Below are 27,230 nucleotides of genomic sequence, written 5' to 3' on the forward strand. Positions count from 1 at the left end.
GCAATAGGGTGCCGGAGCCCGACGCGGCCCTTGGGGGCGGGACTTCCGACGCGGCCGCTGGGCGGAGGTGAGCGCGCCATGGAGGCGGCCTAAGTGCGGCCCTCGGCTGTTGGCGCCGGGCCTCGTGCCGGTCCCGCAGGTGAGGGGGCTGCGGGCCCTAAGGGCGGCCGCTGCGTCTCCCGCCGCCTACCCGCCGCCTACCCGCTGCGCGGCGCTCCGGCTTCGCGGCCGCTCGTGCGGCGCCGGGCCCGCCGCTCGTTGCGCAGCGCCTATTCGCTTCCGCCCCGGCCGCGCCGCCTCGCGGCGTCGTTGCGGCTCCGGGCAGCGCCTCGCGGTCGGCCGGCGGAGGGAGGCCGGACGGGGCCGCGAGCGCTCCGCGGGTTGCTGCCGGGCCGGGCGCGGGGCCGTACCGCAACGCCTCGCGGCCCAGCGCTGAGGTGAGGCGGCGGGGCGGGGCGCTGGCCGCAGGAGAGCGGCGGCGGGGAGGAGCGGTGCTGCGGCGGCCGGAGCCGAGCGCGGAGCCGGGTTTGGGTCCTGTCAGCCTCGGGCGGGGCTGGGGGAGATGGAGGTCGGTGATGGGCTGCCGTCGGGATGTAAAAAGCCGTGGCGCGGGGGTGTCCGAGATACGTGAGAGCTGCGATGGCGTTTGCGTAACTGTGTGCTGTGCTGTGCTGCGCTGCGGGGTTTTGGAAGCCCCACACGGACGGATTCGGATGGAGTGGTGTGCTTAAAGCGCAGAAAACGTTGTCGCTGTGTTTGTGGCAGGGCGGGCTCTGATGCGTTCTCTCTGGGCATTGTAATCCTGTGCAGCACTGAGATAGAATTTCAGGCTATTAAATGTAGATTTGTTTTGTTTTGTTTTTTCCTGCTAAATGGTTAAAACAAGTATTTTCTTAAGAACTGAGGAGTGAGCATAAATGTATGGGCAGGGAATTGTGCTTTGCTGCCTTTTACTGCAAAAGAAACTGAGTGGACTGAAAAATGCGTTTCTGAACGTTTGATTTACACGTGCTTAGAGCATCTCTGTTTGAGAATAGTTAGCAAGAGCTCCGAGTGCTCTGTCAGCTCAGCGTCCAGCACCAAATCATTCCTTGATGCTTCCGAGGCTTGTCCATGCTGGCAGGTATGATGTGGTGCTTTTGACAGAGTGCAGGGATGCAGCTATAAGAGCGTTTTCCCCTCAGGTTACACGTTCTGATCTGGGAATTGGCTTGTTGGTGTTTAAAGACAGTGTTTGTAACACAGTGAGATTCTCGTTAAAATGAGAAGCAATATTGCGCTCTCCGCTTCCATAAAAAGTTTAATTAGAAATATATTATCTATTGTGAAGTCAAAAATACTGCTTCTGCCTTATGTCTATGGGAATTGCCTTGACTGATGTAGTTGAAGTTCATGTAGGTGCTTCATGGCTGCTGTGGTGCCCTCAGCACATTTTCCTCCCCATTCCTGACCTGATGGTCCTGTTCCATCAGGTGGAGGTGTGCAGCTCCCCAGGCTCAGTGTGTTTTGCAAGTTCTGGAATGCAAAGTGGGAAGCAGTCTGAAACTCCCACAGTTACATAATGAGAACCCTGTCTAGAAAAACACATGTAGGCACTCAGAATTAATGCAGGAGAAGTTAAACTTCGTTTGTGTAGTCTGCAGCTTAGTGTTTAATTGCATATGCCTCTATTTCTGTGTGCTGTAAGTTGTTTTACTGGAATGAAGACTGTGGTCTACAAATGAGCTGTGAAGTTTCCTGAAGCATAGACCTTTTTGGAGTGTGTTTGAGGTGGTAATTCTTGGGCCCAGAAGAGTATGTGTGTAACTGTTTGGTGAAGAAGACTATTCATGCTTGTTGTTAGCGTGAACAACTTTATTTCTGGTATTTTGTAACGATACTTACTGCTGTTTTAGTGCTTTCTGTATATATGATACTGTGATAGTTTCAAGTGTCTGGTTACTTCTGTCATTAAGAAAGTCACTGTTTTTTGGATGGTTAGCCTTTTACTTTCCCAGTTTCACAGATGTTCTTGTTGCTGGGGCTGACAGATTTGAGAAGCTGGAAAATCATAGTTTAGAAATAAAAAGTCACAAATTTTGTAATTCATTACGAGTTCCTTTGATTGTAACTTCTGTTCTTCTAACCAGTTGGAAGTTTCACAATGCGTCATATGTCTGAATGGCAGCTAATCACTGTCTCTTTAAAGACTGGATTATGGCTGTAGCAAGAAGAAACTGTCAGCTGAAACTTGTCTGGGGGGGGAGCAGGGGTTGTGATCCTTGGCGTCAAGTTCTGCTTTTGCAGGGAAGGGCATCTAGAAGAGAGGCTGGTTCTTCCCTCCTGCTTCTAACCACCATTGGCTGTGCGTGCAGTCGTGGGGCTGTGGCTGAGGACACGTTTTCCGGGAGGCAGTGATGATCAGGTGGTGGTGCCCTCCTGTCTGACTGTAGTACAGGGTGGTGGGGGAAGCTGAGTGGGGGGTCATTCCCTATTGCTCTTCCTTATGCTAAAGAGGTTTGTTTTAGGATGGTCTTCTTTGAAAAAAATTGGGAAAAAAATTAAGCTTAAAATATGTTGGCCCCTTCTTCTAGTAGCTTTGTTTGGAATAAACTTCTTGAGGGAGTTCTGTCATTCTTTTTGAAGACTGTATCTGGCAGATGATGTCGGTGGTCTGCTTGGATTGCAGTGTGGAATCGGCAGTTCTGCTGCACCTGGTTGGGGTGGTTGGGTTGTAAAAGGGTGAGGTGCAGGAATGACAGCAGTTGTGATCTATGAGATGTTCTGCAGACGGCAGTGTTGTTATGAGTTATAATGTTGTAAGTTATAGTACAGCTATAATAAGTTATTTTATAATCTAAATCTAGAAAACATCTCTCAAGTCAAAATACTCCTAACGCATTATGAAATGCTCGTATAGATTAGCTTTCTTTGAAGCAGATCGTGTATCACCAGCACTTCGGTGAAATTGTCCACTGATGATGAGTTCTATTTTGCTAAATGAAAGTTGAGAAAGTACAATGTTTAGCAAAGTCATAAAATAAGTGAGGAGGCAGAGAAACCAAACATTGATTTAATTATATATGTATATGTATAATTTTTGTATATTGGCATGGCAGTAAGCCAGCCTTTGTTTTGGGAGCACCACACAGGAAGGAAGCCTCTCACGTGCAACTCATAGGGATGGGGAAGGAGCTTGGACAGCTGGCAGTGCCCTTATGCAGGCTTTGCTTTCTGCTCCCTGGAAGTATCAGTACTCCTCTCAGCGGCCAATCCTGAAGTTCAGCTTGCATTTCTCAACAGCGTACATTAAAGCTGTGTCAAACCCCATGTAACTGCATGCAGTGGGAAAAACATAAAACAGTAGGAATCTTTGAAGTAAAAAGTATTAAAAGGTGCATCTTCTAATATTTAAATTTTTAATATTTAATATTAAAAGGTGCATCTGAGATGTGAGGAGGTACTGTATTTGTGGCCAGTCGTGTGCCTTCCGTTTGCCCTTTGTATGTAAGTAACTGTATTGTTTGATTACAGTCTCTTTTTCCCCACATAACTCTGTTTTGTTCAGCACAGGGACAGTGTACACTGAAGTGCTGAAGTCACTTATGGAGGACTGAAACCTCCTTCTCTCTCTTGCCCTCCTGGCAAGATTTTGGATGCTTCATTTTCCAATTTAGCTAGCAGAATTTTCAGCTTACTGTGAATGAATCTCATACAGTCACCTTTTGATGATATTGACCGAAAAAGTGGCAGTGGATCGCTGGCCCACAGCATTGAGCGCTTTGGATGAAAACTTTGCAGAGGTACCATTTCTCACTGTGTGTGAAGGGATTTATCAAATACTGCAGCTTTGGTCCACGTTACATGTCTGTGTTTTTGTGGGGCTAATAGGATGAAGTCAGTGACTTCAGCAGGGAAGCAAGTATCCTTGCTGGTACAGAAAAGGCTTTCAAGCCCTTATTTTGTATTTTTAATACTTTTATGGGTAAGCCACATTCGTATGGCAAGGCACAGTGCCAAAATGATGGTTTTATTGCCTCTTACCGCTTCTTGCTTTTTTTTTTCTTTTCCTCTTTGACTGATGATGAATCAGCACTTTAAAAGAACTGTTTCTATTTGCAAACGTGCTCCTGCTTTTAAAGATATAAGTTGTTCCTTTTGCTGCCAGTTTTGCTGAAAATTTATTAACAAAGCAGAATTAATTTCCTTTTAATGCCGTGAGTTGTTGATAAGCATACAAGAATACTTTAAAGAGTATTTGTCTTTGTTTTTTAAAGGTCTCAAAAAATGCTCACGCTTCAGGAGACTGAACCATCTGAATTCTGGGTTGCCATCCCGCTCACGCATTGCGTTATGCACTTGTGCGTTTCCCTGGAATTAATAAAATTTGCTGTTAGTTGATGCCTACTGAAATTAGCTTTGCAAGTGTATGTTCAGAGTAAATGGTTTTTAGTAGAATTACTTCAGACACTTAAGAAATTTTGATGGCTTATATTTGTGTTAGAAGAATTGAATATTAAAATTAAGAATGTCTAAGGGTAATTAACAACATGTGAGTGCTCATTTCTTTGTACCACTTACGTTGCCTCTGGTTTCCTGAAGCTTTTTGAAGTGCTATTGTAACTTTTGCTTTGCACAGCAGTCTTGTCAAGGTTACATGCTCTTGGTAAATGGGATTCTTTTCTATCTCTAATAGTATAAATTAAAAATTATCTCTCAAAAGTCAAGACAGAATATCTTCTTGCTCTTTTAGAGGATGGATTTTAGCTGACCGATAGAACTCAGTCAAATGACAGAGGAAAGTATTGCTACAAGGCTTGATTTTTATTTTTTTTTTCTTTCCCCCTGCCCTGTTTTACAGATATTGAAATATGCTGTTGTCAATAGGAATGCTGATGTTGTCTGCCACTCAGATATACACTATTGTGACTGTTCAGCTATTTGCTTTCCTGAATCTCTTACCGGTGGAGGCAGATATTTTAGCGGTAAGTGTGAGAATATTTTTCTCCACAGGTGAAATTTGTAGAATTGAATCTTCTTCTAAATTAATCAGTTAATGAGTGAGTACAGTAAGTTTTGTAATGGGTTGTTTGGGAGAGGGTTGCCTCAAGGCTTCAGTTCAATACCAAAATAAACCGTCCATTTTCAGATGATCTGTCAGATGTGTGCTCAGATACCCCACAGTGAAAACACTTCATTCCTTTAAAGTCGTTTAAGAACTTCCAATCTGACCATGTATTCTATCGCATATTATAAATCTCTTTGGTTTAGATTATTTGGTTTAGATAGCAATTTAAGTTTTGATGGTGGGTGCCATTTTGTAGGATAGGTATCCAAATAAAGTAAATAAAATATTCTGCCCATTGCTAGTATTATTTATGTCTGTGCTGGAGCTTTGTCAGTAAAGCTTTTGTGTATGCTGCACCTACCTATATACATATTTTAAATAATGAGGATAATATTTTTCAGGTTTTAAATAGTCTTTGTGTTGTTTGTGATGTAAGGCTGATTAATGAACTTAACACTCAGTGTTAAGGCTAAGGATGCACCTGTGCTACAATGGGCACTCCATTGGCACTGGCCAATGTTATGTATCTTGTACTTTTATGAAGGAAGCTATGCATTTGTAGGATAGAAATAATTCAGTCTATTCCACTGAAATAATTCTGTCTATATGCTATAATATCTGTATTCTCTGCTAATCACAGTGACATCCAAAATATGTGTTAATATCATGTCAGTTAATTTAGGAGAATGGAGTGAAAATCCTTGAAGCAAGTGTTGAAATAAAAGTACATAAGATCACGGTAATGTGGGGTTCATGAATACTCAGTTGTGTTATTTGGGTCTTGAAATTGCTACTACTCTGTGTTACGTTTTGTAGAGGAAAAAATTTAAGCAGTGCAGATAGATGACTGCTGTTGTGACACTGACATTCTGTAGTGAAATGTTAAACTTGATCTCTACTGCAGACTTGATCTGTTTTTTTCCTCTTTGTAACTTAGCACACATTTCCTCTGTTCATAATAAAATTTATTTTTATGCTTACTACTTCCTATCTTAAAAAAAAATATTTTGAAGCTTACTTTAATTTCTCTGTTTAAGCTTCAGCATGCACTATTCTAAAATAACTCAATCAAAAAATAAAGTGGTTTTTATTCTGGGATATTTGGGTAATGACTGGTCTATTTTGAGAATGTCCGTTAAGCAGGATTTGAGGGATTGAAGAGATACCTGTTAAAACTGTGCTGTTTGAAAAGGAGACAGTAGAATGCTTAGGAGAATTGAAGGCATATAGATAGGTTATGATTCTGAAAGACTTCTTGGGTTAATGATTGTCTGGAGGGTAAAGTTCCAGGCAAATCTTCTGGTCTGCCAAGCGAAGAAATTCTTTCTTTACTGGTTTAGGTTCGTGTTTATGCTTCTTTGTTCTCACGAGGGATAAAAATAAGTATGTTTTTATCTGACTCTTAGCTTAAATTGAAACTTGTGATTAATTTAGGGAATAGCATGCATGACATGAGCTCAGGAAGAACACTTTGAAGGTAGTGAGTGAATGATGAGGACAGCTCATTGGCACAGAGCTATGCTGCCTGATTTCAGGATGGAAGATCAGGGGGAAAGGTTGTATGAAGCAGATTGATTACACAAAACAAGTGCCTTTCCTTTGAGCTAAGCTCCATTGCTATCTTTTCCCCTTCCACTTTATTAAAGTCTGATTCTTTGAAATCTTTTCCCTTTGAAAGAATTAAGATAGATCACGATAGTGTGTTTTTTTTATTTTAATTAGAGTTCCCATGTCTAAATCTGGCAATTATGAAATGCCTTCTGAGGTAATCGTGATTCTTTCTTGACTATTGTGTAACAGTTTTATGATACAATAAACAGTTACTGTAGAATTTACAGCTTTTTCAGGAAACTAATTTTGTTCATTTATTTATTTTTACTTATATTGAGAAGAGATTTCAGCATATGTATGTTCTTCACTTTTTATTGTATGGATTCTCCATTGCTAACCAACTCATACAGCTATGAAAGATGTCACGAGGAAGGAGGAAACAAAGCTTCCACTGATTTAAGGTCTATACAGTATTCCTCTGTTTGGAAGTGAAAGCTCATTGTGTAAAAGAATACTGTAGAGCTGTTGAGATTTCTGTTTTGCAAATATGGTCATATTTGAGTTGTAGATAGAGATTTAATGCCCAGGGTTATTACTTACTAAATAATTCCTTGTTTTGACAACTGGATAAGAAAAAGAATGAAGTTGCTATGTGAGTGAAAGACCAGTGGAAAAGTAACTTTGTGGCTTCATTGATGTGCTTTCAAAAGGTCCTATCTCTGATAAATATTTTAATCTTAAAAAACAAACAAACAAAAAAACCCCAAAACAAAAAAAATTACTTTTGTTTATTTGTATTTACTCTTGTTCATAGAATCATGGAATGACTTGGGTTGGAAGGTACCCCAAGGATCAAGTTCTAACCCCCTGTTGCAGGCAGGGCCACCAACCTCTAGACCTAATACTAGACCAGGCTGCCCAGGGCTCCATCCTATTGCAAACCTGAATTTTCTTTAAAATTTGTTTCTTGTAGTATAACTTCGAAAATGGAACCCAGACCTTTGATGATCTACCTGCCAGATTTGGCTACAGACTGCCAGCAGAAGGCCTGAAGGTATTTTATAAACAAATAAAGCCACAAATCCACGTCCTTTTCTGCATGTGTACTGTAGTTAACACATTTCAAATGTAAGGTGTGTAGATGAATGAAATTCACAGTAAGGAGATCTTGCTGAAGATGAAATGGGACTGTTTATGAGGAAGGGTGAACAAATGTAGCTTTCATAGGCAGTGATAAAAAGACAAGTTCTGCTTTTTCAGGATGGCTAAGGTAGTAGACATCCATACATTCTGATGGCAGTAGTAAGTAACTGATGAAAAAAATCCAAAATCACTGTGTAAAATAAAATAGAGGAGGTAGTAAGCAAATTATCCTCTGAGATAAGTTTATGGTTGAGATTTTGTAGCTGAAGTTTTCTCCAAATACTGTCGATTCCGGGAAAATGCTTATGCTGCATGTTTTCTGCTTGCCTGATAAAAGTATCTTTGCAGTGATGCGAACCATTTACCTTTGTAGGATCACATTCTGACAGTCAGCGTTGGTAAGGTTGTTCATTTCAAATAAACCTTCTTTTCGGTTCTTCTGTACTTGAAATTATCATCTTCTTGAAAGGCAGTTTAGCGTAGCCATCCAAACAGTTTAATTCTTACACAAAGTTTACCCTTCATTATTTTTATTTATTATTATTATTACAGAAGTGACTGCAGAGAGTCAGGCTCAGTGCAGTACCTTGTTTGTCTGTTGCTTTTAACAGTGTATGAGTAAATATTTCTGATTGAGATGTATTTGCATTTATTTTGTGTAAGAGTTCTAAGCCATAAACATTTGTGCACACAATCTTCCCAGTTCCAATGAAGGAGAATTGCTATAGTTAGTGTGCCTGTGGAGATGGTGAATAGCAGATGAGGGCAGAGGGCTGTCTTCCATTTCCTTCTGTCTGTGACATGGAAGGCCTTAAAATTTGGCCGAGACATTGTTGGTGTTGCGATGCTTGTGAGTTAAAAAATAGGCACAAATGAAGCTGATGTGGTCGTGCAAGTCTGGATTGCTTTTTGACTGCATAGTGTCCTCATCACAGTGAAGAATAAACTAATGTAAGAATTTGTCTACCAATAAGAATTTGTCTGCAAATGAAGCTTCAACAGGACTTTCTTTTCATGCCTAGCGAGATTTGTTATGGGGAGGAATGTAGGTAAAGCTAGTATTGTTTACTGAGTAAATTGAGCAGCAGAGCGATTAAGTGATTTGCCCTAGGAGTGAGCCAATTTAATACATCAAAAATAGCTGTAAGGAGCTTGGACTCTAACCTTTTTAACTATTAGACCTTAACTAAGATAGATGTGGTCACCTGTGTAGAAGTAAAAATGAGTTTAAGTGTAACTCGTTCCTATGTGTTTTGATTATTATTACAGACTAAATTAAACTATCTTGCATGGGCCTTGGTCTGTGATGACATCCATGGATAATTCCCTTGCAGAGTTGACCTGTGGCAATTTGAGTTTGTGTCTACATCCCTCAGATTTTTTTTTTTTTGGAAGTTTGGTTCACAGCTTTCTACAGATGCATATCCTGTGACATAACTGTGCTTGAGACTGGACTGTCTTTCCTTTTTTTCTCTCAAATAGAAGGTGATGAGTGAGCTTTATTCAGAGGGGAGTTCTACACATGTGGCACTTAAAGTGTAATTGATATGGGGAGTAGTGGTTTGCATGACCAGATTTGATCAGACTTGCTGTGTACAGATAACATTTTCATGCAGTGCTCATTTTGTTACAATGGATTTTCTCTGTATACACAACCAGTGTTAATTCTTCTACATTTCAGTTTTATTATTATTCTGAGTATGTCCTAGGACAGTAGTTCCACAGTGTTGATGTAGTGCTACGGTCCTTTTTGTACAGGATTGTACTGCAAACTCCAAGTTATGAACTTCAGGTGAAATAAGTGAAAAAACTTTGTTTTCTTAACTTTCAGATTTTACAGATTTCAATATTTTTATAGATACAAGGATTCTGATAAATAAAAATTAATAGGGATATAGCAGAAATCTCACAGTGGTAGAACTGAGTTGATAGAATTTGCTTGGCTATTGTTTGAAAATACTGTTTTCTTTCCTTATATTTGTCTGAAAACTGTTTCGTTCAGCTAAAGAGACACAAAGCTGACATTATTCTGTTACTGTTTTTCAGGGATTCCTAATAAATTCAAAACCAGAGAATGCGTGTGAGCCTATAGCCCCCCCTCCACTGAGAGACAACTCGTCCACTGCTTTTATTGTCTTAATTCGAAGGCTTGAGTGCAACTTCGATATCAAGGTAGTATACATATGTATGTTTTGTATTTACTTTTCTAAGAATTTGATGGTGCTTAGAAAAATAAGTATAGTTAATAGCAGGGTCGATACTGGTGTGGATGGGAGGGAGAATTTTATTCTTGTGCAAACAAAAGATCTAAGGCAAATAAAGCCTTACATTATGATTTAGTTTAAGATTACTTGTTCATGAGCCAGCATGTGTGGCAAATAATGGTGAGTGGTGCTGCAGTTCTGTAATATAAAACATCCGTTAGCAGTATTTACTTTTCTTAAAGGGAAATCATAGAACCACAGAATGGCTGGATTGGAAGGGACCTTACAGTCTTTCCTGGCCCCACCTCTTCCATGGCCTGGCAGACCCCACCAGCTTGGGCTGCCCAGTGCCTCATCCAGCCTGATGAGCACCTCCAGGGATGGGGCACTCATAGCTTTCATGGGCAGCAGTGCCAGGGCCTCACTGCCCTCTGAGTGAAAAATTTCCTCCTGACATCTGACCTGAATCTTGTTGCTTGATTTAAAACCATTCCGCCTCGTTCTATCGCTGTCAGTGTAAAAAGTCAGTCTTCCTTCTTTGCTGCCTTTTCTTGTGCCAGTAGCCAGGGATCACAGGGGAGGTTAGAAAACTGATGTGACCTAAAATATGTAAGCAGTCTTAATGTTTTGTTTTTGCTTTTATAGCTGGACCTTCTTGCAGCTCACAGTTAGACCCCGTGAACAATGATAGGGTCACAGTTGATGGGAGTAGGAAACATTGCCAGGCAACAACAGGCACTTGTTCATGAGTGGCAGGATGGGAATTATTTCAGTTGGTAGAACACCTTGATATTGTAAACTATTTATAATATTAAAAGATCAACCTGCTTCTGAAGGAGAGTATTCTGTATGTTATTTTAAAAATACAAAATTAGAATGATTTATGTTTGCGTAGAGTATAACGTTTTCTTGAAAATTAATCCAATATGGGGCAAAAAACTATGCATTAAGAAAGGCAGGACGATTCAGTTTGTTTTTGACTTTCGTAAATGAAAAGGAGATCCAAACATACTCGCTGCTTTGTAATATATTTAGTTATGTGACATTGTGTTTAAAGTTCTCCCCAGACGGTAGCTTCCACAGTACAGTCTCACTGCTCCTGTTATCTAGCTTTACATCAAGCTCTGGAATATCATGTATTTTGTACTTCTAATCTTGTCGTGATACATCTGCATGGCTTACTGGCAACAGGTATAGCTAATGATTATGTGCCTTTTACATGTTGTCTTTGCCAATCTGATAGCTGCCCCTAAATTGATGAGACAGTATTAATGCTGAATATGTTAATGGAACAGGTCAGAAATTTTGTAGTGAATTACACTTTTAATCAGAAAAGCAAGTGTGTTAGAAACAAGTTCCTTAATTGATTGCAAGATAGCATTTTGACTCTACCCTCAGCTTTTTCTCTCTGATGTTAAACAAAGGAGAGAATCACATCTCTATTGCACAGAATCTTGAGAGATTCTGTTGTTAATGCCATTGCAGTATTGCATTATATAATTTCATACATATTACAGCATTTAGCTCTGATATTTGTGGCAGGAAATAGTGCACGTGCTGAGATGGGAGCTCTACATCACATGCCGGCTCTTAGACTGACATGATGCAGATCTTAATAAAAATGTGAGTTTATTTCCAAGCTCCATCTCTGCTTATTTATTTAAAGTTACAAATAAAGAGGTGTGACTATTTCTTTGATTTTGTTGTGTATGAATCTTTACTGGGTCAGAAATGATCTCCTAGTTCTCTTCACATCTAGTGATTTCTTACAGGAAAAATCATGTATCAGTAGGAGAACAGTAGTTTGGAAGCAAGTAGAAGCAATTAAAAATTTCTGGGAATTTGTCTTCTCAGCTGTATACCTGATATTTACAGCTGTTTGTGTTGGTGATTAACTGGAATGAGCTCATCAATAGGGGGAGTACTGTGCTTTGAACTCGAGCACAGTTTTTTTCTCAAAAAGTTTTCCCGAGCCTGTGCTTACTGTCTGGACTCAGGATCTTGAAATGTGTTGTTGACTTCTTATAGGGATCACTGCATATTTTCTACATGCATATAAAACATTTAGCAGTATAAGCTGAAAGTTGTGCTGCATACTTTCTTAGAATGGTCTTGGTTTTTATGTCATTTAAATAAATGATATATCAGTATATTAAAACTATTCTTCTTTAGGCACAAAGTCCAGCAAATACTTTGTTAAACATTGCGTGGTTGTATTGGCCGATATCCAGCCATGCATTTATGGTTACACCTAAAACTGATATATATGTGTGTATATAAAAACATTGTAATTCCTCAAGGTGTCTGCATTTGCTGGTAATATTACTATACAGATGGCACTCTGAAGAATGTAACTGTTGGGTAGAGTTGATTGCTGTTTTCTTGTAGTGGAAAGTTACCATGCAATAAAAAACCATTTCCCGAATCTGTATCATCATATTAATATGTATTCTAAAAATGAGTTAATTCTTTAGTTCTAGTGCACAATTAGTATTTGTTTCTTTGGGGCCCTGGGTAACGAGGATGATTTTATTTTCAAGGTGATGCTTGTTTTGTAAGCGAAAACAAACAAACAAAAAAATTATAGCTTCCTGCAAATATACCTGGTGTATTTTGAAGTACTGTTCTTTCTAACAAAACTTTGTATGACTTACAGGTTTTAAATGCACAGAGAGCTGGATACAAGGCAGCTATAGTTCACAATGTTGATTCTGATGACCTCATAAGCATGGGATCCAACGACAGTAAGTACAGGTATCACTTCTTCTCTCCTGTTTGAAAATCATTTCACCTACCAGAGTGTACAGTATTACATGAGTATTACTGTTCAAAGTATATTATGATGAACCATGATTTAAAAAACAACAACAAACGAACCCCAACAAATAGGCAAAAACATACATTAAAAATAACAACCACCGAAACAAAAAATGTTCCTGCATTGAATGCTTTAAAATAAGAACTGTCGGGGTAAGAACATGTATGTACTTATGTGTTATTTGTGATGTTAAGTTTGTATGTTCTCTTGAGTGCATCTTTTGTTTTTCTTTAATTTACAGTTCAACTGTTCCGAGTTAAATGGTTTGATTTATGAGATAGGTTTACATGATTGATGTGGATAATAGCAAAAGCAGCAACCCCAAGAAAGAACTCATATTTCAAAATATTTCAAGAAAGAACTTATATTTCAAAATATGACTATTTTGTTGTTTCTTTTTGCTCTTGCACTGCAGCATGTATTTTTCTGTTCCTTGAGCAAATGGATTCTTATTTTATATGAAATACATATTGCATGTATATATTTTTCAATTTTTCAGTTTTATCATAGAATCATAGGATGGGTTGGAAGGGCTGTTTTAAGATCATTAGTTCCAATCCCCCACTATAGGCAGGGACATATCCCACTAGCAGGGCCTTCAGGAGGATCCTCTCCAAGATCTTTCCAGGCAGAGAGGTGAGACTGACTGGCCTGTAGTTCCGTGGATCTTTTTTTTTTTAATTCTTGAAAATGGGCGTTATGTTTCTCCTTTTCTAATCATTAAGAACCTGACCAGACTGCCATGATCTTTCAAATATGATTGATAGTAGCTTGGCAGCTGCATCTGCCAGGTCCCTCAGAACCTGTGGATGGATTTCATTGGGTCTCATGGACTTGTGCACCTTCAGATTCTTTAAATGGTCTTGAACCTGATCTTCACTTAAAGCTGGCAGATCTTCCTTCTCTAAGTTCTTACCTTTGCTTTCTGCTGCTTGGGCTCTTCCCACATCACCCTTGCTGGTGAGGACTGAAGCAGAGAAGTCACTGAGCGTCTCACCTTTCTCTGCATCCCTTGTAACTAGGTTTCCAGTTTCCTTCCAGAGAGGGCCCACATCTTCCCTAGCCTTCCATTTATCACTGATGTACCTGTAGAATTTCTTCTTGTTCCCCTTTATGCACCTGGCTAGATTTAATTCTATCTGTGTTTTAACTTTCCAAACCTGATCCCTGACTGCGGACAGCTTCTTTGTAATCCTCCCAGATAACCCATTCCTGCTTCTGTTCCCTATAGATTTTCTTTTAGTGTGTCAGTAAGTCCGAGAGCTCCTTGTTGATCCATGGAGGCCTCCTGACGTTCTTGCCTGCCTTCCTTTTTCTCAGGATGCACTGATTCTGGACGTGGAGGAGATTGTCCTTAAATACTGACTAATTTTCCCTCCAGGGCTTTGTTCTGTGTCACCCTGCCACCTGAACCCCTGCAGAGTTCAAAGTCTGCTCTCCTGAAGTCCAGAGTAACAAGCTTGCTATGCATCTTCTTTGATGCCCAAAGGATCTTGATTTTCCCCATTTTGCAACTGAGACTGTCGTTTAGCTTCACATTACTCAACATCCCCTCCTCATTGGTGAAGACAGAGTTCAGCATAGCAGCTTTTCATATGGGGTTTCTGTACCACTTGGAAGAGAAAATTAACATGTTCCAGGAACCTCTAAAATTTCTGGTCCCCTGCTGTGTTGTCCCTTCAACAGATACTCGGGTGGCTGAAATCCCCCATGAAGACTGTGTTTTGTGAACATGAAGCTGCTCCGATATGTTTATAGAGGGCCTCATCCACTCAGTCTTCCTGGTCAGGGGGCCTATAACAGACTCCCACCATAATGTTTCCTTCCTCTGCCTTCCCTTTAACCCTAAGCCATAAGCTCCTCATCTATCCCTAGGTGGAGCTCCATGGACTCCAGCTGATTGTTGATGTAGAGGGCAATACCCCCTCCCCTTTTTCCCCTGCCTGTGAAAAACAGTTTATACCTGTCCATTCCTACATTCCAGTCATGAGAGCCATCCCACCACATCTCAATGATGCCAATGACATCACAACCCTGTAAGCACATGCATGCCTGCAACTCTTCCTGCATGTTTCCCATCCTCCATGCACTGATGTACAGGCATTTGAGATGGTCTCCCGTTGAGGCTGATTTACCTATTGGAGTTACCTTATCCTGCACCTTTGGTGCTGTCTTACTGGCCTGTGATCCAACTCCATCCCAGGGCATCCATGACCATCATCAGCCTCAAAGTGGGATGATTTGAGAAGCCCTGCCTGACAACTGTAGTTTAAAGTCCTCCTGATTAAATTGGAAAGCTTGTTCTGTTACTAGCTGTTCTGACTTGACCTTTCTTGGACTGGTTCTACTCAGAACATTGTTGTACTCGGTAGTCAAAATGATGTTTTGGTTTTATGGTATATGTTTTTTGTCTAAAACACTGTTCTGATTTTTCTAAGGAGTTTCTTTATTTTATCTGATTTTTGAAGATTATCAACTGTGCAGCAAGAACATAAATGGGAAGAATCAAAGCTCTTTCAAAGTAGAAACACCTCTGAGCAAACTAGGAAATTAACATTCAGCAAACTAAGTGGAAGCTGAGTAGTCTAGAAAGCTATGTGAATATGGTTTTAATGAGTTCTCAACTCATGTGAAACTTACTTTCGGGTTTCACTCTGAAATCAACTGTAGAACAAGATACAACAAATAGGCACTTGAGCAGTGTGAAGAGACATAGAGCAATGTGTGCTTTTGCTTGTGGAACCTGAATACTTTGATGTTGACTTAGAGTGCAGATAAACATAAATTGAAGCCTAGGAAATAAATTTTCTAGAACAGGGACGTTATCTTTTGATAATTTTTCATTTGAGTTTCATCCTCTGAGCTTACTATGAATCTTCATAAGTAACTGGAAAAGGGAGAGACACTTCCATTTGGTTTCTTAAAACTGAAGTAAAGATGTGGAATTTGTTCTGCTTTTTGACCTTTCCGATGTATGTGTTAATGGTTAGGGTGAAACGAACAAAAAGTGACTAAAATGTACATACCAGATCATAAAATATAAGTTGCCTGAAATTTTGGATGATATGTAACATGACTCAGTAAGAACTAATGCTCTAGTTAAACATGCTCTGATGTCTGTTTTTGTCAGAATACTTTTTTTTTATGCTTCCTTTAAATGCAGTTAATAATTTTGATTTATATACCTGCAGTAATGCCTGTAAATTATTCAGTAGGTAAAATATGCTTATATGACATACAAATTTAGCATACATGTGCATCAGTCTGTGTTATTAAAATATATCCTCATGTTGTGAGAGTGTCATAATGTTTGAGTCTTAACATGTTAAGAGTGCCCATACAGTATCTATAATAGCGGTTTTATTATTCTCCTTTTTATACAGTTGAAATTTTAAAGAAGATAGACATTCCTTCCGTCTTCATTGGGGAAGCATCAGCTAATTCTCTTAAAGAAGAATTTACGTATGAAAAGGGGTAAGTTATTTCGTGACTCGATTTGCTATTGATTGCAATGAAACATGTACTAATCCTGGTGGTTGTTGGTTTTTTTCCATTGTATTTATTCTTTAATTTACAGTTTATTATTTTCTAACATTTCTAGAAAATGTTATCTTTCTCTCTACAGTGGCCACGTTGTGTTGATCCCAGAGTTCAGTCTTCCTTTGGAGTACTACTTAATTCCTTTTCTAATAATAGTAGGAATCTGCCTTATTCTCATTGTCATATTTATGGTAAGTTCCTCTATTCAGTAACAACCTTTCTCACAAACGGATTGTCACAAAATTGTCACTTACTGAAGTTAAATTAAGTGATACAGTAAAGGAACAGTGAAAGCTTTGTGTGCTGTATATAACTATACTGTTGTTACCTATAATTCTTTATTGTTCTTAGTATGATAAACAGAGACTTTTGGAAAAGGAAAGTGAGGAGACATTAGGAAGTTCTACCTACTGTGTAACTGCTTACAGAGAACTGTCCTCACTGGCACTCTTATCACTGCATAAGCTTTTCCCTTTTCACTCCACAAAGAACAGCGTGCATTCTCATACACTGAGAATATCCCACTTCACCAACCTGGTATTGCTTAATTAATATTAGTCTCACTGTTCCACAACACAGGTCTTGCACTGGTTTTTCACACAGGTATAGTAATAGCCAGCAAGCTCAGAGCCTATTACAGTATATAGTGTATATCTTACAACATATATGCTACCTACAGAGGTTCTCAATTGGGCATGCTGCCAGCAGGAGCAGGGAGGTGATCATCCCCCTGTACTGGGCACTGGAGTACCTTAAGTACCATGTTTAGCATTAAGTCCCTTGCTACAAGAAAGACATTGAGGCCTTCAGTGTATCCAGAGATGAGCAATGAAGCTGTGAGGGGTCTGGAGCACAAGTCTTAAGAGGAGTGTCTGAGGGAACTGGGATTGTTTGGTCTGGAGAAGAGGAAGCTCAGGGTAGACCTTACGGCTCTCTGCAGCTCCCTGAAAGGAGGTTGTGGCAACGTGGGGGTTTGCCTCATCTCCCACATAACTGGTAATAGGATGAGAGGGAATGGCTTCAAGTTGTGCTTAGGAGGTCCAGGTTAGATATTAGGAAAAAATTTCTTCTCTGAAGGAGTGGTCAGGCGCTGGATCGGGCTTACAGGATGTGGTGGAGTCAGTGTCCCTGGAAGTGTTCAATATACATTTAGGTGTGGTACTGAGGGACACAGTTTAGTGGGGAAATATTGATGATCGGTGGATGGTTGGACTGGGTGACCTTGGAGGTCCTTTCCAACCTATGTGATTCCATGGTTTTATGATCTCTATTGAACTCTGACCAAATTGCAAGATTTTTTTTTTCCTTTGATAAAAAATAATCTATCAGTTGCTCCATAAAATTTTTTTGAAATATTTCTTTCTGTGTTAGTGTTGTTTACACTATCAGTTGTGTATTTAGTTGAAATTCATGAGCACATTTGGAGTCAAAATCGTGGCAGCTCTCAAAAAACCATGGAGAAGTGATCAATTAGAGAAAATGTAAAATCCATCAGTGTTTTCACTGACCTTCTGATTTCAATCATTACTCATTATCCCACAAGACTGATCTTTAGAACTGCAGGTGCTCCACTCACTATGAAGATAGCAGTTTGCCACAGCAGATGTGTATGGTAACTGCTGAGTCCCCACCTCAACCACTGATGGATCACTGGGGGGAGGACCCAGTCAGCCCTGGAAGCACAGGGTGAAGGCAGTTCAGTGGTGTGAGTGGAAGGGGTGCAGCCTGGTTGCACCTCTCTTAGATCCCATTTGAGGGCTGACTGCCACTGTGGAAGGATCTCTTTCTGGAGATCCCTCCTTTGTGGAGTTTTACCCCGTGAGTCTAGACCTTTTGAGATGGGTGAGCAGTCCTTTTTTCCTTCTAGCACCTTTCTGTTGCATTAGTCCCTTTGTTATTACATCTCTTATATTACTGTTCCATTGTGTTGATCTTTCTGATTCTAACAAGATGCAATATTAAAAATGTTACAGGGATGAGATGAGTGTTAGCATTCAGGGCGCAAGCGATTTCTCTGAGCAGAAGCCATAGATGCAGTTTTTTCTTAAATTTAGCTTTTAAGTGCTGGACTTTTTTTTTCTTACTCTGAATTAAAACAATCTTTTATTTGATATGTGATTTTGAAAGTTGTGGTATCCTATTGATACAAATTCTGAGTAAGTATATAGGAAAGACTACTTGTGCAATGTGAAATAAACATTTCTGTAATACTAACGTTCACTCCATGCTTCTGTCAGCCAGGGTTTAGCCACTTGTCAGTGTGTTTGCCTTGGTTAAGGCCACTTTTTTGTCATATTTGAAAAACAAAGTTATGTAACGTGTCAGGATTAGAAACTGAATGGAAATGGGATTAAGGACTACTAAGAAAATGGAAACAATCTTTAGTATGGCTGAAGACAGCGAGAGTCCATGGCTTGAAGTAAAATCTCTATCCTGTTCCCCAGACTAAAGTGTAAAAACAGGACTGATGAACATGGGAATAATCCTTTGAGAGAACTCATCATAATTTAAAACAGCTGTTAGCAAAACTAGTTGAGTTTTATAAATTTTATTTAGCTCTGAATTACGCCTCTATGCCACTATACCTCAGTAGGAGATTGCAGTAATAGCCACTATTTTATAGAGAGAATATTATTCTTACTTTCTTCTTTTCCAAAGAAACTTCTGTATATTCCCTTTCAAATGCTGTGGTAATCAGGGATGTCCTTTAGGCTTTGTTTGTCTTCATCCTTGAGATGAGAGAAGAGGTGATTCAGCTTGAGCGTCACTTCCTTTTTGATTTGAGAGCCTTTGTCAAAAATCTTTACTGTTCTTTTGTTGTTCTAACTTGCCATTCACACTGTCTTCCTTGTGTCTCATGTTTCCAGATCACAAAATTTGTGCAAGACAGACACAGGGCAAGAAGGAATCGGCTGAGGAAGGATCAGCTGAAGAAACTTCCCATACACAAATTTAAGAAAGGCAAGTGGATTGGTTTTTTTTTTGTCTAATTAGAATGTATTGTTTTAATACAAAAAATCCCTAATTGGGGGATTTCGGAGATAATTTTCAGTATGTGAAAAATGATAATGGAGTTTGGCTGAAAGCATGCACAAAAAGGTACCTTGACCTTGCTCTCACTGGAATAGAGTTCTGACATTTCTTCAGCAGACATAGAGCGGACACCACACGTGTGCTGTGGGTGAAAATATTTCACAAAGTCCATACAGAAATTCCTCAAATCTTCCTTGCTGCTCTCTCACTAACAATGACAACAGCAGTCAGTCACTGTGGTAGATTATACCTGTAATTTATCTGGAATTGGATAAAAACTAATGGTATGTAAGATGCCTGATGCTATAGACACTGTGAAGGCAAAGCTGTCTCGTGGGTTTAAGTTAACTGCTTTTCCAAAGAAGTGTTCCTTTCATTCAATAACAGTACTTTTGTGAGGGCGAGAGTGATTCAAACTGAGTGCCAAAGTGTTTGTTATTGCGATTCTTTCTAAAAATTATTTGTATTCAAGATAAAACAGTGAGATAAGAAATAAATCTGTAGCAAGTTTATTTTATTAATTACATTTTAAAAATGTCCTCAGTCATCCTCTGTAGCAATCTGTTGGCTTTTAAAAGTAGAAAAAAATTATATTGTTTTTAAATCTTACCATCTAGTTGCTTTTATGAACGATCTATTACAACCTATGAGAAGAAAAGCTGGAAAGAGTACTTAATTGATTTCTACGTAACATGTGTCAACAGGGATTTGCTCAGGCATCAATACCACATTAGAGGATATGCTTGGATTCAAGGATAGAACTGCTTACCATTCTTTGCCCTTGATAAAGCCACCTTGCATTATTAATAACGCTGCTGTCAGTTTGTGCAAAGCAGGAGTTCAGTTTGAGTGGATACAGGTTTCTGTACAATGTTAGTCAGCCTCATTTGAGGGGAAAAAAAGCAAAAGCCAACCAAACCCCAAAAAACCCTTAAAAAAAAAAAAGCGATAATGCTATAATGATCTGTTGCTATGGATTTAAAATTAACTCTGAAAAAGATTACCATGAGCCAGTGAATATTAATTTTGCTTCCTTTTAGTGATTCCCTCTTAAAATTTATTGTAACAAAAATACAAAAAAAAAAAAAAAAAGAACTATAGAAAAGAAAAAAACAAGAACAAGAAATCCATCAGTGTGTGGCTTCACAAAATGTCATTTAATGTGTTTGTCAGATAATCATGTGCATGTGTGCAGTGTAATAACTATCTCAGGATTATATGACTAAGTAGCAAGTGCATGAAAATAACTTACTTGGAGTTTTCCTTTTTCTTCCTCTTTTTTGCTGAATCTTTCACAGTATGAATTGTTCAGAGCTCAGTTGGTCGTAAAGCAAACCTGGCTTATCCAGGTAATGATTGCATTCAGTGATTTACACAAAACAGAACAGAAAGCTTTTGTACTTTATTACTTCAAGAGTTTCTGCACCTGGCCTATGATAGTATGAGCAGTTTTGCACAGAATGGTGTCAGCACAGTTTGCATAATACTGTGGGCAGTTTCATGCACCACAATATCGGAAGGACACAAAGCTACTAGAGTCCAAGGGAGGGCTACAAAAGTGGGAAGGGTGTGAAGGGCAAGGCGTGTGAGGACTGGACTGGTCCCTGGGTTTGTTCAGCCCAGAGAGGCTTCATGGTGGCCTGCAGCTCCCTCCTGTGCCTCAGCTGAGGGCAGTGGGCAGTCACAGCCCTGAGCTCAAGAAGCATTTGCACACTGTTCAGATGTAGATATTTTGGTGCTGTGTGGAGTTGAGCTGGGCTCTGTGGTCCACGTGGGTCCCTTACAGCTCAGGATGTTCTGTGATTCTGTGTTAATACCGATGGAAGTAATTAAGTTGGGTCCTAATTCAGCCTAAAAAAAGTGTTTAGAAAGTATTGGTAGCACTGTTATTCTCTCAAATGATCGTTATTCATCTACTGTAAATTATTTAGTGTTAAATAATTTAGTGTTTGAAAGTTCACAGAATCACAGGATTGCAGGGGTTAGAAGGAACCTTCAAGCCCAACCCCTCTGCTAAAGTAGGTACCCTACAATAGGGAGGTGCCCAGATGGGTCTTAAGTATCTCCATAGAAGTAGACTCCACAGCCTCTCTGGGCAACCTGCTCCAGTGCTTCATCACCCTTACAGTAAAGAAGTTATTTCTGATACGCTGCTTCTATCCAGAGTAGAAGCTAAAAAAGCGTCATGTAAAATCATTAAGTGACTATTTCCCCAATTGGTTCCAAAGCACAATTACACTAATGAGCACTTGCAAGTTAAGCTTAAGTTAACTGCTTATGAAAACTCTCCAGACTTCAGTGTGTGTTGTTAATTTCATGTGATACTTAAATTACTTATAGTCCATGTAACATGATCATGGATATACCCTACTCGGAAAAACATGCTTTGGCATATGGACAAACTCGTGTATTCTGTGTGCAGTGGAGTACAATAGACACCCATTAGGTACCAGATAAATATCCTAAACATCCATACTTTGTGAGAATATATTTAGTTTGACAGTGTGCTGGAAAGAAACGGATATTTGCCAAAAAGAAAAGAGGACTGCACTGAATCAAAAAATGGTAAATGTTTGCATCTCTTTAGAAAGAAAGACATTTGCTCTTCCTACTGATCTGCTCTACTGTGATGAGCAGGGAACTGAACTTCTGAATAATGATTTTATAAATTATTGTGGCAAGTGAATTAAGAACTGTATGTGCAGCTGAGTTTTATCCTCAATACTGTTGTCACAGAAGATTCTAGGCACTTTCATTGAAAGCTAATAGATGTTATACCCTGTGGTTTCTATAAAGCTCTTTGTATGGAATTTTGGAGCTGCTATACCCCCAAGACTCAGTGGAGCTGTTAAGTGTTTTAAGTCTTAAATAAGAGCTTATTTTTGGGTAGTCAGCCTTTGTGTACACTAGGGAGAAAAATAGCCCTGTTTGTGACAAGTAGTAGGTTGTAAAAATAAATAATGTTTTTAGGCAAAAACATATTTGAGTATCATGGCTGATGAGTTTTCATGTACGTATCTTTGTATGTAGATTCATACATGCAGAAATTGAGGAAATAATGGTCAATAGTAGTATCTGAATGGATTTTAAAAATCTGTTCCAGAGTAATTACAGTTCTGTAGTATTCCTAAACTGACTTTTTTTTTTTCCTGCAAATGGGATTATGACTGGTCTAATTACTGTTCATTACTGACCCATTTGCCTGACTGCACAGTACAGCATAGGCTTAATAAAGAAAACTGCCAAAATCTTGGCAGATTGTGTTTTGGTGCTCATCAGCACACAACTGTGTAATATATGTGATGGATATTGTATTTCTGAAAACACTGTATTTATGTATCAAGTAAAAGAGACTTTTGTTTCATTTGCAGTTTATTTAAGCATGATACATAGGTTGCTCCAGAAGTAATGCTTCCTATTTATTTCCATGGAAACTGCAATAGACACAAAGAACACAATAATGATATTTGATAGAGCAAATTCTCAGCTACAAAATGCAGCTTGCCCACCATTGGCAGTGCAAATTCACCAGTGATTAACATGCCTGCTTGTGAAAATCTGCAGCAGCAGAGGTGACTGCTGTTGCTGTCAGAGTAGTTATGGAGGTGGAACTTGGAAGTTAATTTGGAAAGTAGTGATGGAGGCAGTGAGACACATAGAGGAAGTGTACAGGCCTCAGAGTGCTGAGGAGGCTCACTGCTGCGTAGGCTTTGCCTTCCTACCCTAAGCCAGGATCAGGTAATGGTGCTAATTAATTTATTTAATAACCTAGAGAAATTCAGCAGATGGACTTCAGCTGATGAGTTTGGCCAGTGCAGGCGAAGCCGTTGGGCTCAGAGCCTGTTCAAACCTACTGTGCAGTAAAAGAAGCCTTGTGAAATTGGGATGAGGTAGGCCTGGCTGGATACAAAGCCTCGATGAGAACAAGGGAAATGTCTTTGTTGCAGTTGGCCAAAATGCTGTCAGATTTCTGGACTCTGTGCTTGAGAACTCAAGCATAGGCCTTGTTGAAAAAACAATTGCTTTTTTTCTGTCATTTTTTCTGAGTGTGTGTTGTTGCACAGTAACTGTAAGGGTTGGAGGGGACCTCTGGGGATCGCAAAGTCCAACCCCGCTGCTAAAGCAGGTCCTCTACAGTAGGTTGCATTTGCCAGTGAACAAATCTCTGGGGCATGCCCCAGGATCTCTTGAGCAGTATCTGGGGTGTCCATCGTTTCAGCAGAGTGGGTCATATATCACTGGTGCTTCCCTTTGCTACAAAGTGTGCACCAGATAACGTGGATGCAGGCATGCCAGCACCACATGTGGAGCAGATGACTGCACTTGTGACAGGATGTACAAACATGCATTGGATCACCTGATCCTGGAACTAGCCTGTCTCTCAACCAAATGTGTGTTAGTCAAGTAATAAGAAAGCTTGCAGATCTGTTTGTTGGCACATGCTTCTGGTCGTGTGACAGGGAGGACGCAGTGGGATGATGGGCTGAGCCAGCCTAACTTCTTTCTGGCACCCCGTGATTTGGGCACCTCCATGTGGGCCATTGTCAGGGGAGCGCAGCCTTGGCACACTGCTGCAGTTGTGGACTGTGTTAGTGAAGATCATCTGTCTAAAGTGCTTATGGCGTCGTAACAGCTATCCATACACACAGGTGGAATAAGTTACGCTGAAGTTTCTTTTGTACCACGGTACCTCTGCCAAGTAACAGTGAAGTTGTGGGATTTCATTTCAAAGCTAAGGAGAGAGAGTCCACATCTGGAAGGCTATGTTGATCAAATGGCCTTGAAGGTGAAGAAGGGACTGGAGCGTCTCTCCCGTAAGAAAGGCTGAGACTGGGACTGCTCAGCCTGCAGAATAGCTCACAAGAATACCTCCAGGGTGAATACATGAAGGGAGGGTGCAGAAAGAGAGAAACAGCTCTTTTCAGTGGTGCCCAGGACAGGACAAGTATTATGTCTAAATACTGCATTTGAATATTCAAGGACACACACATTTGGAAGAGAATGCTGATGCTTGGTGTGTTTTACAGCTTTGTTTGCAATTAACTTATGTGTGAAAGAGACATTAACTGCTGCTGTAAATGGAAGCTTTGGAAGGCATGCATCTTCCAGGAAAATTGAAAGAATTTAGACTGATGAAAGACCATATTGTAAAATCCTTTAAGGGGGGAAAAAAATGCTAAAAATTGTTTACGGTTTGGTCATATCATACGCCACAGCACTACATAATGTCAGTACTGGCAGTAGTGTATCTAAGTTGCAGAATGATGTAAACTCTCTCATGTAACTAAACTGCTTTTATTTATTTTGTTTTATTTTTTCTCTTTGTTATTTTTCGTTAAAATGTTCTGAATAAGTTATTAGTTAGTACCTGTGTGGTAACATGAATCCTAAATTTAAATAATTTAATCTTTCTTTTAATAAGAATGATTGACTGTTGCAGAGAGAACACTTCTCCCAGTTGAAAACATTTTTTATTTTTATTTATGTGATGGGAAAGTGAATGAGCTATAGTCCTAATAAGGGAATACAGATAGTAAATTAACAACATAGCATCTAAACCTGCCCCTTGCAAGGACAGGAAGATAAATGAAACAGGAAGAGAACCTATATGCGCATGTTGGGAAAGTCCTATTGCAAATCTTCTGAAGTTAAAAGGATTCTCATGTGTGCTGTAGGAGATGAATATGATGTGTGTGCCATTTGTCTGGATGAATATGAGGATGGAGACAAGCTCAGAATCCTTCCGTGCTCTCATGGTAAGCAGCTGCACCTCAGGTCTGGTGTTTGCATTAAAATAGCTGTCTAAAATGCCATGTCGGGAGATTTAGATTTATAATTTTATTTATTTACTTACTTATTTTACCTGAGCACATATGCAAATTGGGAAAAGAGCAAACTCTTTTTTTGTTTTTAAGAGGAAAAAGGGCTAACACTACCACTCTGCATTTTTCTCTGGATGTGTATATGAAAAAAATGCTGAGCTTGACACTGTCCCCTAAATGTCTGTGTTGAATAGGGAAGCAGATTCTGGAGTTCCTATTTACATACATAAAAGTAGGCTTTCACTTTCTCCAGGACAATCAAACCATAAAACTTCATGACTAGTGACAGAGAGCCTGAATGATCAGATATAGCCTGTCCTGAAGCCATGTAGAGCACTGCCTTGGTTGCGCTCAGAACTCGGTGGTGGTGATTTTGTCAAACATGGCCCATTGCAGGACTGCTGTCAGGTCTACGCATTAGTGAAAATGAGTCTTTACCTTACTGCTTAGGTCCTAGATCTTCAACTGTTAGGTGTGTTGTACATAAGGATGGGCAGTCCAACTGTCAGAGAATTTCTAAGTAAAATTCTCAATTTTGAGTTAAATTCTATAATATTCCTATTTTACTTAATCTGCTAGATTTCTGTTTCTGTTAAATTGTCCTTCTTAATTAGGTAATGATTACACGTGTTTTGTTTTCTAACAGCATATCACTGCAAGTGTGTGGACCCATGGCTGACAAAAACAAAAAAAACGTGTCCTGTTTGTAAGCAGAAAGTGGTCCCTTCTCAGGGCGACTCTGACTCTGAGACAGACAGCAGTCAAGAAGAAAATGAAGTATCTGAAAATACCCCCTTGCTTAGACCATTAGCCTCAGTTAGCACTCAGTCATTTGGGGCTCTGTCAGAATCACATTCCCATCAGAATATGACAGAGTCCTCCGAGTACGAGGAAGATGACAATGACAATATTGATAGCAGCGATGCAGAAAATGGAGTGAATGAAGAAAGTGTAGTAGTTCAGCTCCAGCCCAATGATGAAAGGGATTACAGAGTGACAAATACTGTTTGAGACTACTCATGATGAAAAGTGAATGAATAAAAGAGTTCTTGAGGCTATACAACACAAACATTTATGTAGGTAATATATTTTAATCCACCTGGTTTTTTCAGTAGGAGCGGTTTATGTAGTTCTATGGTTTGTTTAATCATTACAGGTAGATTTATTTTTGATTCAGGTATTCAGTCACGCTTTGTCTTCTCAAGACAGTTTAACTGGACTCCACAATGCTAATGAATAATGTTAATAGCATATGTCGATAAAAATCTCACACAGGCTACTTTGAACGTTGGTATCTGCTGAAATGGGATTTAGATGGAAATAATTCTGTAGCTACAGCTGGGTCATACTGATAGCAGTATTTATTATGTGTATGGTATGTGTTACCCCTTAAGCCCAACAAAAAAGTCTATTTGCATGTTTGTGTAGAGTTTTCCTAAAAATTGTCACCACTATCAAAAACAAAATGTAGAACAGGTTCTATATGCTGGTCTATCAAAAGAAAGCAGAAGAGATTCTGCTTTCATCATAAACTAGTGATTCCAAATAATTCTTTGAAGATTGCCACAATAGCTGAGTGTAAGCTGTCCTGTTGAGCAGTTCTTAGGATAAAGAACGTAGAATATATGTTTAGTTTAAAGTAGTTCACAAAATAAGATCCATTGTTAACATGTTAATTTAGCTTTGTTTGCTGCTGCGACGAATGGTCTGTTTGTTCAGTGATGATGTGGGAGCTGGGGGAGGGGGTGACTAAAACAGAGGAGGTTTTGTTCCACATAGAATTTTAGGTAAGTATTCTATTGATCTTCAACTCATATACCTCTTACTGAAGAGCATTTTATGCTACGTTAGTCTGATAAACTGTGTATATAGACAAATTGTTCTTTTCAAATACCTGATTAACAAAGCTCAGTACTTACCAGTGTATCATGAGAAAAGTAAATTATATATAATGCCTCTGTAACTATGTAGAGAGTAACAAAACATGTATAATCCAAATGCAGAGTTTTTTTTATATGGCCTTGAATAAGGAAAGCTTGAAAGAATGTTAATAAACATGTTTTCCACTTTAA

At 39.4% G+C, this 27,230-nt stretch overlaps 1 protein-coding gene across 4 annotated transcripts; it reads left to right on the plus strand.

The window, feature by feature from the left end:
• Positions 1-27,230, plus strand: RNF13 (ring finger protein 13). 4 transcript variants are annotated; one of them, XM_031603609.2, is made up of 10 exons: positions 1-139; positions 4,841-4,964; positions 7,572-7,652; positions 9,788-9,913; positions 12,602-12,689; positions 16,147-16,237; positions 16,389-16,494; positions 19,171-19,264; positions 25,012-25,092; positions 25,805-27,230. In XM_031603609.2, the coding sequence occupies exons 2-10, from the start codon at positions 4,851-4,853 to the stop codon at positions 26,167-26,169; spliced, it is 1,146 nt and encodes a 381-aa protein (XP_031459469.2). In that variant the 5' UTR covers positions 1-139; positions 4,841-4,850; the 3' UTR covers positions 26,170-27,230. The 4 variants fall into 4 exon arrangements, with proteins under 4 accessions (XP_031459469.2, XP_031459470.2, XP_031459472.2 ...); XM_031603610.2 differs by having other exon boundaries at positions 12-67; XM_031603612.2 differs by lacking the exon at positions 1-139 and adding an exon at positions 3,539-3,782.

Source organism: Phasianus colchicus, chromosome 10 (genome assembly GCF_987193195.1).
Source record: "Phasianus colchicus chromosome 10, bPhaCol1.hap1.1, whole genome shotgun sequence".
In the NCBI taxonomy this organism is placed as follows: Eukaryota; Metazoa; Chordata; class Aves; order Galliformes; family Phasianidae; genus Phasianus; species Phasianus colchicus.